This window comes from Zonotrichia leucophrys, chromosome 1A (assembly GCF_028769735.1).
Source record: "Zonotrichia leucophrys gambelii isolate GWCS_2022_RI chromosome 1A, RI_Zleu_2.0, whole genome shotgun sequence".
Taxonomy (NCBI): domain Eukaryota; kingdom Metazoa; phylum Chordata; class Aves; order Passeriformes; family Passerellidae; genus Zonotrichia; species Zonotrichia leucophrys.
The window spans coordinates 32,885,745-32,896,260 of record NC_088170.1 but is presented as its reverse complement, the minus strand read 5'-3'; the positions used below and the strand labels follow the sequence as shown (position 1 = coordinate 32,896,260).

General features: G+C 40.8%; 1 protein-coding gene across 2 annotated transcripts in view; it reads right to left on the bottom strand.

The window, feature by feature from the left end:
• Window positions 1–1,377: 1,377 nt before the first annotated feature.
• Window positions 1,378–10,516, bottom strand: part of CRADD (CASP2 and RIPK1 domain containing adaptor with death domain) — a 76,941-nt gene continuing 67,802 nt past the window's right edge. For both annotated transcript variants that reach the window (XM_064702059.1, XM_064702060.1), the window contains exon 3: window positions 1,378–1,895. In XM_064702059.1, the coding sequence (XP_064558129.1) occupies window positions 1,600–1,895 (296 nt within the window). In that variant the 3' untranslated portion in view covers window positions 1,378–1,599. The remainder of the gene's footprint in view (window positions 1,896–10,516) is intronic.

Below are 10,516 nucleotides of genomic sequence, written 5' to 3'. Positions count from 1 at the left end.
GGCATATAGGATTTCTTTAAAATCTCTTTGTCTTTTCTAATTTCCCATGTCTTTCAAAGTTTGCATATAAAAAGAACAAATTTTTTAAAATGAAAAGCAGTGAAGTTCATTCTTGCCAGGTAAAAACTTCAGGCAAGGCTGTTAAGCTGTGAAATTAGAGCAAATTTTGCAGGATGGGAAATTCTTTGGCAATGACTCTGTAGATGAGACAGTCTAAAGTAACTTGCTCATAAACAGACCTTGAAACTCAGCATCAAAATTCTGTTCATCATTTACTGTACAGCAAATTGCTCAGGGAGAATTCAAATGTATTCTGCCTCTTGTCAATAGGCCTCAGAGAATATCTGGTCACTCCCATTGCCTTTGGATGTCCTGCAGACTGATCCCCCTTTGCCTGGTCAGCAAAGATCTCAGTATTTTTTCCCAGCAGGAATAAAATCTCCATGACAGAAGAGAAGGAGGAGAAGAACATAAGCTTCACTGTTTTTCTGCATAAAATCTTATTTTCATTGGTGGTACAATTACACTGGCAAAGAACTGAGGATAGCAGTGTCAAAGCTGCCCCTAGTAGGTGCAGAAAAGCTGGTGGGAAGCAAATGAGCCTGGTGGGTGCCTGGAGGGAAGCTGGAGGGAGAGCAGTGGGAAGTTCATTTTGACCAGCAAGGACCTGCAGAATTCCCTACCCTATTGGGTGTGCAGTGGTCAGAGCAATGTGCCTGTGGATGCTTGAGCTCACCATGAAACAAGGCTGCCTGGAAACTGAGCACAGTTCAAAGACTCTGCAGGCACCCGCGGTGTCCCAGTTTATTAGCAGAGACAAACATGGACAACTTAGAAGTTGTCTCCTTTTTTAGGCTGCTTCTTGCACAGTTTACCTGGTTCTTGCCTGCTTCTGGTCACTTTTCTACTGTGTGTCTTTGAGAACTTCCCACCTGTGACAAGGCATATCCACATAGGGCCTGCCTGCAGAAACCTACACCCATTAAATTATAACAGTAGAAACCCTCACAGGCACACTACATTCCTGCTACTTCCACTTAGGGTCTTTTTCAAAGGCAGACCAAAGTGCCAACCATCTATCCTAGCAAGAAACCCTACATGCTGAAATTTTTATAAATGTGAAATTAGCCACCTGCAATAACTGTTGTAAAATTTTTAAATTAGTAATGGTGATTAGTCTCATTTCTTGCTGTAATATCAGGGAAGTAGCATGAAACAGCAGTAAAAAGGCTCCTACATAGTCCAGAAAATAAGTTAAACCAAGTCTTACTCCCTCAGTGAAATCGAAAACCTTGCTGAACTCACTGCAGGCCCGCCTGTTGCAAGAACTTTGTCACCCTATATCCCCACTGAAATAGCACAAAAGGGAACAGGAAAGAATGATCCATTTTTTAATGCCTGCTAAAAATTAATCTGGCATGAAAAGAATTACAACTCACAAGATGTCACAGAAAACTGGAATGTTTAAGCTTAATAAAATCGCAGTTCCCAGCCCCATTTTTTTTTTACAGCTTGAAGCATCCAATCTTCAACATACATTTCCATCCTCTTCACTGAATTGAACAAAACCCGTGGAGGCTCTGAATAAATGGCATGGCTTCACTCAAGCATGTACTGTATTACTGAAGGATCCACTTCCTCTGCCATCAGACTGGAGTGCAGGCTCTGGATTGTTGCTTTTTTCCCCAGGCGCTGTTTCCACAGCACAAATGCAGCTATGATCTGTGACTGCAGGTTGTGAGGGTGATTGACTTTGCATCGATAGATGTCAGTGTGGGACAAACCCAAGCACAGAGCTACATGCTCCCACTCAGGTCCCAGCCTCCTTGCCAGCTTGTTCAGCTGCTGATCTGTTGGTGACATCTTCAAAATGCACGGTGCAACTTCAGGGAAGTCTGTAAAAGAGGGAAAAAAAAAAGAGAAAGAAAAAGCATGTATGTCACTAGGCAATGCTGCAAGAGTTAATGGGAGACCTTGACAAGGGAGGGAATAATCATGAGCAAAGCTGAGGCAAAAGAGTTAATTAATTAAAGAAACAGAATACATACTTACCTAGAAAAACTAATTACATGATCAACCAGAAGATTAATCAGAGGAAAAGTAATGCTCAGTAGACCATACTAGGGAGCCTTGTGGGTTTCAACGTCAGTAGAACATCAGAACTGTACACCAAAGCAAAGACTTCAAAAAGTAATTATAAATTTTGGGGTAGTGAACAAGAAAGATTTTCAGGGAACCTGTTTCCAGCAGCCATCATCCTCAATATGCTTGCACCAGTATGATACAGTGACAAGTGACAAACATGGGACCAGTAATACCTTATTACTCCAGTTCTGGGACTCCATTTATACACTTCAGAAATAACTTTGATTCCTTAGTTAATAGGTATTACACTATTTATTTTTTTTCAGAGGGTTGTTTGCAGGAAATTCTGTCCTAAGACACCACTTAGCCCTTTCTGCCCTGTCATACATGGCAACTCATCTTGAGGAGACCAGCCTTGAGGGCTTTTCCTCTATTTGAATGAAGCCATAAGCATTGTTCAGGTGTACCCAAATGAACAGGGCATGAACACTGTTCACAAATACAAATTATGCTTCCTTATCCCTCAGTTCTTGTTGTCAGATCTTGTAACATTCCTGAAATCAGACGTGCATGTGCTACAGCTCCACTCATCTGACCTCTCTGAAGATGTTTTCAGGAGAATGCAAGGAGGTCCCATTTTTTCTCAGAGATTTTTGCCTGATGTTAAGTCCCTTAGGATTGTCCACGTACCCAAAAGAATGCACTCCTGATCCAAAGAGACACTTCACATTGAGCAGGTACCTGAGGAGGACAGGATCAATGCAACTACCAAAACAGCCTTCATAGGAAGCATTAGATAGCTGTAATTATCAGCAGCAAAAATCTTGTAGGGACTGCATGAAGTTTTTTTGCATACACAACTGATCTCTTTATGTGTTCCCTAGGATAATCTGATAATTAAAATAAACCCCCAAAAGTATTAATACAAAAAAGTGTCAGCAGTCAAGTGAGAATACAGTAGTATTCAGAAACATGCTGTGTGGGATCCAGCCCACCTAACGACAGGTAACACCTCCTGAACTAAATATGCTAGAATTAATTACTGCTGGGAAGTTAAAGAGACTCTTCTAAAATACAAACTCTTTCACTGGAAAGAAGATGTCTAAAATAATCAGATAATTTAACTAAACTCCTCTAAATGTGCACATTTCTCTCCACTGATTGTAAAAGGAGCATTAGGTACAAGCTCAAATGTTGATGTTGATGTTGTAAACAGCCAGTGACAGCAAAATCATTCTCTGCCTATAAGCTCAAACCATATGCCAGCCTTTAAAAAGGTGCATTTAGAAAAGCAGTGCAGAATACCTACAAAGCATATTTGCTCTTTGATAGCCTTTGTGATCAAAAGCTGAAACAAAGAGTCAATGCAGTCTGCAATTACTGCTCTACTTCTCTTGCTGAAGATACTGCAACAAAACACAGGGAAAATACCCCCTTGAAAAATGCCGATTATAGCCTGGTGGTCTGAAGCAGCAGACTCCCTACAGAAATGCTGCTTTGCAAAATCTAATTTATAGCTCCAATATCATGCTCACAGTCTCCACTACAGCAGAACAGAAACTCCAAAAAGCACCTTTCCTTCATTTGGTCAAGTAATTGTTTTTGCATAGAAGACCCAGAGACTGCAAATGTTTGTACAATTTCAGCCAAATAATACACAAGAACTGTACAAAGTTGCTTTGAGTAAAGAGAAAATTACTTTCTGAAGAATATTTAGGTCTCTTTCATCTTTCTGTCCCCAGACAGCCAAAGGAATCTGGGACAAGTGCTGGTTTGTGGATAGGGCAGAGGATGCACAGCTTCTGAAGAAGGCTGAGCAATACCTGTGGGGCTGCCGTATGCTGTCACACCAGATGTGATACCAGTTTCACAGGCAAGTCAGGACAAGGCAGTGTCTTTCATGAATGCAAATAGGTGAGAATAAAATAAATATAGCTACACTGTGCTGTCACCAACAATACTTTTTGATATTAAACCCTTTCTCTGGCTTATGGTCAGCTACTGTGCACCCACAGCAGCAATACCTGCCAGCCTGGGCTTTTTGCTCTCACACTGAAGTTTTCATACGTCACATCCACTAGCAGAATGATTTTATGACACTGAAATGTGATCAGGCAGGAAGGCCTAATAATAATACATGTCAGCTTGTTCATCCAGCCTTTGATATTAAGCAGGCTTTTTTACTGCAACAACTATCTTGCCTTCAGTCTGTTATCAGCCCTTTAATAAGGATCAGAATAAAACCCATCCAGGAGATCTTTTCATCTTACACTACCATCTGATTCTAATATGGATGTGGAAAACTCTGGGACAGAAGCCAAATGTTAAATTTAATACAAAGGACTGGTATTTCAGTCCCATTTTATTTTCTGTGATAGCTGATTTTTAGTACTGATACAAAAACACCGAGGAAAATTGGAGATAAATATTACATGACAGGCAATATTATTTAGGGGTATAGAGAAATATTTAGTGAGATCTTTCAGTTATGATAAATGCAAAATCACAAAAAGATCTTGATATGTTCTAGGATTAACGCTACTCCTAATTTAATAAACATAATGGCATTTGAGGTGAAATAGAAATGAGTTCTCTGTGCTCATGCCCAAACTGCTTTGAATATATTGCAAAAATAATAAAGATACCTTTTTTTTAGCTATGTTTACTACAAACTCTCATTTATAATCTCCACTTGTCAGGAACTGCCTGAGGGAGGTAATGAGATTAGAGCAAAAGTTTCAATTATGCAGATCCTGCAGTTGCATTTGAAAGGTACTTTTAGGATACTAAGACCTCATTTTTGAAAAAAAAAAAAAAAGGTCAAGTTTTTCTTCTGTCAGGCATGCGCTTCCGCTTAGCAAAACGAGGACTGCGCTGGTAAAAATGGGAAGATGTGGAAGGAGCAGTGGGTGCTTGGGGCACCACCAGAGGGTGTTGAGGGTTGCTCTGGAGAAGGCAATTTGTGCTGCTGTTGCCCCCAGTGAGAGCACCAAGTGAAACACTCTGTCCAGCCACTGTCCTGTGGGCATGGTCCAGGCTGCAGGGTGCCAGGGCCGCACGCCACAGATATTTACAGGCTGAAGGCTCGCTGCTCGTGCTGAAGCCACTAAGATCCTGAGGAATGAGGAGCCAACAGCTCTGTGCTGGAGAGAGAGACAGCCTGGTGCTCTCCTGGGACCACCAGCCACCTGGTTCTTGGGACCATGAAATTCCCCTTCCATAGGGCTGGAGACACGAAGGACACTCTCCACACTGGTTGTGAAGTTGAAACTGACCCAGAGAAAGACCTGTGGCTCCTTCTAGTCAAAACTGTAGGATGAGGGAATGTGCTTCTCCCCATGGCTGCTGAAGGAAGCTCCTCCACACTAAGCTTTATCCTAATTGTTCCAGTTAAAAACCAGGAGATGTTGACAACTTGTGGCCTGTGTGTACATCTGTACTTCCAGGCCTTTGGACAAACCAAGAGTTACAATGGTGCTGGTGAGTGTGGACAGGAAACAGAGCTGGATATAAATAGTATCACAGATATAGATCAGACAAAACAGAGTCACCCAAATAACAAAGATACAAAAAACCACGTGGGGCAAAGGCAGACAGTCACCATTTTGCATTTCTTTTTCTTCAGAACCTCTGTATCTTTAAGTAGGAGACACCAAGAAGATACTGGAAAAATCAGGGGGACAGAAAACAAACTCACCTCAGCTGTGTCCCACTTGGCACAAATGGGAGGATGTAAGATAAGGCCCACACAGGAAACAGCAGCCAAAGGGGCTGAGGCATTTCTGGGTGACCTGTGAAGTACCCAGCTGATCCCTCAGAACTGCTGGGGCCCAAAGTGCCTTACAGTTTTAGCTAAGGACCCTTCTCCATGTACATGTGACTTCTTTGTGTATGACCAAAAGCATTTGTTGGCGTTTCAGAGAGATTTCTCCCCTGCAAAGTCATTAGATTTTAACACAAACTCAACTTTTTGGGTTTTGGTCCCTGCTGTTTAAAAGGGACTTGGATGGAAATTGCACCTGAATCGAAAGTACTGAAAAAGTCTCAGTCAGTTGCTGCCTAATCCTATAAGAACAATGCCACAGGCAGTTCAGGAGACAATTGAAGAGTCGGGGATATATCATGACCCATATTTCATCTAATAACTAATAAATCTGTCTGTTGGGAAAGGTGTTCCTGCAGACTGGTCTCTGCTTCCAGCACTTCCTGTGTATCTTATCCACCTAAAGGACCATGTACATACTTGTTGGATAAAACAGAAGGAGCCCTGCAAGAGGAAAGGGGAATCCAGCTATCTCTGAGCTGCATATTCTAATGCTGAGGTGCACAGACACAGTCCATTTCTCTGGGTAAATCATTACAGAAAAAAGATAGATTTCCCTGGGAAGGTCAAGAATGCTTCCTAGCCTCCAGTACAGCACCTGCTTGAGAGAAAACCCTCCTGGGAATCAAGCAGTATGCTGAAACAGAGCATGCAAGAGCCCTTGGCAGGAACAATGCTAGGAAAATACTCTAATTTTTATATAATGACATCAGAAACATGTCAGAGAGTCTGGTCTTCAGACCTTGCATAATTAGAATGGGACTGTAAAGAGGAGTAACTGCTTGGGCATGCATCTGGCCTCAGCATCTCCCTGCTAGGTGTGTGGAGTCCTTCGCGATCTGGACTCAAGACGCTGACTGTTCCTCACTTAACCCTCTTATCAGATCCTCATCTGATTTCTGAAGAGTTCAAAGCAAACATTTCAGAGCCCTCTTTAACCATCTTTTCTGGCATCTGGAGAACAGTTCTTCCCTGAGAAGTGGTAAAGTTATATTAAGAGGTTCTACAAGCAGCAAACCAAAGAAGCCTCAGTTCCCCCCCAGGATGTGAATCCTACAGCTGATTTCAGGTCTTCTCCAGCTGCTTACCTATTCTCAAGACACTCATGAAACTGCTCCTTTACTCAACAGCAAACAAACAGACAGGCTTCTTGATTTTGGGCAAGAGGTTCAGAGGCTCCTAGGGGTACATGCATACACACAACACCCCACAGCAGAGGAGGGCATGGCCCTGGTTACTAGAGGAAATTAAGGTAAAAGGGACTCTGAAGCTCCTCAGAACCATCATGGCTAACATGCCATCAGTAGCATGTAGGGCACTTCGGCTAAAGGAAAACATCCCTAATAATGAATGTAGTATGAGGTTCTGCTTCCCTCCAGCCCACTCATTCAGCTAGCCTGAGCCACAGAGCCAGCACTGGGTACAGAATGGGCATAGTTGCCAAGGCTGTGTGCTCTGTGTTTTGGCAGCTGTGCTATGTTACAGAAATTATTTAGTGACTGAATGTCACAACAGTAAACAACGTGCACATAAACAGGTACAATTGCCTTAGGGTAAAATCCCTTGGAGTGTGCAAGACAGTAAGAGTGTGTCATGAAGAAAGATAACCCTTGGCAGATGAAGTTGGGACAGGCTGTCATGAGCAGCAAGGTGGGGTTGCAGAACCTCAACTGAAGGACACTGTGTAATGTTCCCACTAATGGAGAGACTGCAGACTTCTAGAAGCTGCAACTGCCCTGAGCTGCCAGAGATGCTGGATCAAAGGGACAGCAGAGAAGAAGCATTTTGAGGGATCCCAGTAAGTGCTACAGATCATTGAAGTAAACCACAAGATTATAGTGGAGATCCTGGTGAGAAGGATGGAATAAAGAGAAATTCTTGGGTAACTGCAGGGGATGGCTTGGCTTGATTTGTTAGAAAAGAAGATTGGAGGTTACAGTAAGTCTCCATTAGTACAGTTGCTCTGCTGCTTTTTTGTTCAGCTGTACTCTCCCAACACTATTAACAGGTGAAGCTGCAGGCAAATGCCTGTCCTCTTCCTATATCACATTCAAATTCATAAGCCAGTCTGCAGCCATAAATGACTCGAGTGCCAGACAGGAGAATTTTATATTTGTTTGAGTAGTCGTGCTTCACAGTCTCTGTAACTTGGTAACCTCTGATCTGATGAATGCAAACATTATATACAGAATTTACATGAATAAAACCAACTTCTGTCAATTAGTGATCATAAAACACATTTAAGCATACTTCTGTCATGGTAATTTACATTTCCAAGTATCTTAATTAAATTACGAAAGGCACGAATCAAAATGAAAGCAAATATGAAATACATTTTTAAGACTGACTGCATTATTCCTCATCGTACTGGTTTTTATGGCTTGAATTAAAAGATACTAAGTTCTCTGTCTTATTTTTAAAAAACTGGAATCTACCATACATATGACAGCCAATATGCAGAATAAACTGTGACCATGATCCTTTGGTAACCAAATCTATGGCACTTCCCTGAAATGCAGCACAATCCACCCGAGGTACCAAATTCAGCTCCTTCCTGCCAAAAGCTTGCTGGGACTCTGCATTGGTGGTGTAATTAAAAAGTACATATATCTTCATTTGTTGGCAGCTCTTCTCCTCTGTGAGCTCTAAAACACCACACTTTGTGACATTAAGTAGATTTTGGGTATTAGGGGAAGAAAAACAGCATAAAATTTTGTAAATCTACAGGCAATTCAAGAACACAAATGTTTCTATTTTGGCTCAGTACCAGCAGCTAATTCATGTATTCTTTATCGCTTGCTAAGGACTGCCTAGTAGCTGCAGATGTGGAAGCAAACTGCTAAAATCTGAAACATAAACAATCAGATTTCATGACAAAAGTTTCCAGTTGTATTCCCACTATTCAGTTTCAGTAGCTACACAGTTATCTTGAACATGTTTTTATCTCTCCTACAGGTTTTGTACCTCTACAGATCTCTACCGTACTGATAATCTTCAGTATAATCTATATTAAAAAGATTGTCAGAGAAGTCTGTAAATGAATTAATTCTCTATTCAATTTCCATCCTTTTCAAGCCATAGGGAACAATCCCCATGTTTAAGGAACTGAAAGAGGTCGGGTTTTCACATCTTTGTTCACATTTTACTGGAAAGAGCAGGGAGAAAGTTTCAGCAGTTAATAGTGTGGATGTTATTTTGTCTTCCATGAAAAGAAATTAATTACAATCCCACACAGTATTTTTCTACTACTATATACTGTTAGATCAAATAATTAATTTCATTAATAAGTGGCAGCTGCAGATGCAAGCAAGGAAAAGAGCACCTAAACAAAGTAAACAGAAACATAACACAATATAATGTTTACTCTCTTTTCAGGCAGGATGACCCTACATTGCAGTCAGGATTAGATTTAATCATACTGTGGCCTTATACTTTGCATTTGATGTTGCTCTAGACACTGAAGCAGAAGTAAAATTTGCTTAATATTTCTTATTAACTTCTATATTGTCATACATAAGTGAGTAATATGCATGAGCACTGAAACCACAGCTAATGATGGCATCTTTGCAGTGTATCTTTGATATAAATGCATGAACAAGTTCAGCATGCAGCAACATACTAAGGGAAAAAAGAAATACCTACTGAATGGTTAGGTTCTGTGGAACATTCAAGCTTTCAGGAACTACTAGACAGCACAAAGACACTTACTAGTCTGAAAGAGTAGAGATGAGAGGTTTTGTTTTACAGGCCAGCAGTTACAGCAACAGACAACCCCACAAATAATGCTGAAAAAATCAAATTCTGAAGTATGTCACTGCATTTCTATATAGTTTTCAATGCTCTGCAGTTCCTAGTGAATTGAATGGTGCTTGATAATACAGAACTTTCAACCACTAATTACAGATCTGAAGCCCACAGAGCCATAATTTCTTAGTCAAGTTGTTTCTTCTCCATGCTATCACAAATAAAAATAAATGATCAGCAGGTGATTGTATGAAGTTGTGATGATCATAAAATACATTCATATTTGTTGTAGATGTCTCATGGTATCATAGGAGGCAAATGTTTACCCTTGTGGGTTGGGCAGCTCTGACAGATTAACTCACCCACTCTAAGTGAAAAACAAAGCTAACTGGAGCAATTAATGATTGTTTTGTCAGTGAGATGACAAAATCATCATGCAACTTTTGTCAAGGGATTGGAAGCTATCTTCTTTTGACAGACATTACTTGAATGCTTATTTCAAAAAGCCTGAGTTGTCTTTCAAAGAGCTGAGGCAAGTGTTAATCCTGCTGCTCCTTTGCACACAAGAATCAAAGATTCCTTAGGCTTTTAATCTGCTGAGTACAATAAGGGACTAGCAACTTCTATCAAGAAATCTTTCTAAAGACTACAGCATTTCAGCAATAAAATAATGTGTTTGAACTTCAGCTATCAATGCTCCTCTTATGCAACAACAACAACAACGACACTGCTAGTATGAAGGACTATTTTCTTCTAAAACAAAACTAATCACACATGTTTCCCTCACAGGACTTAAACCAAATGTGACAATAAGCCATTATATTTAGCCTTGATAGAACTATTCATTTCTCCTCAAGATATTTT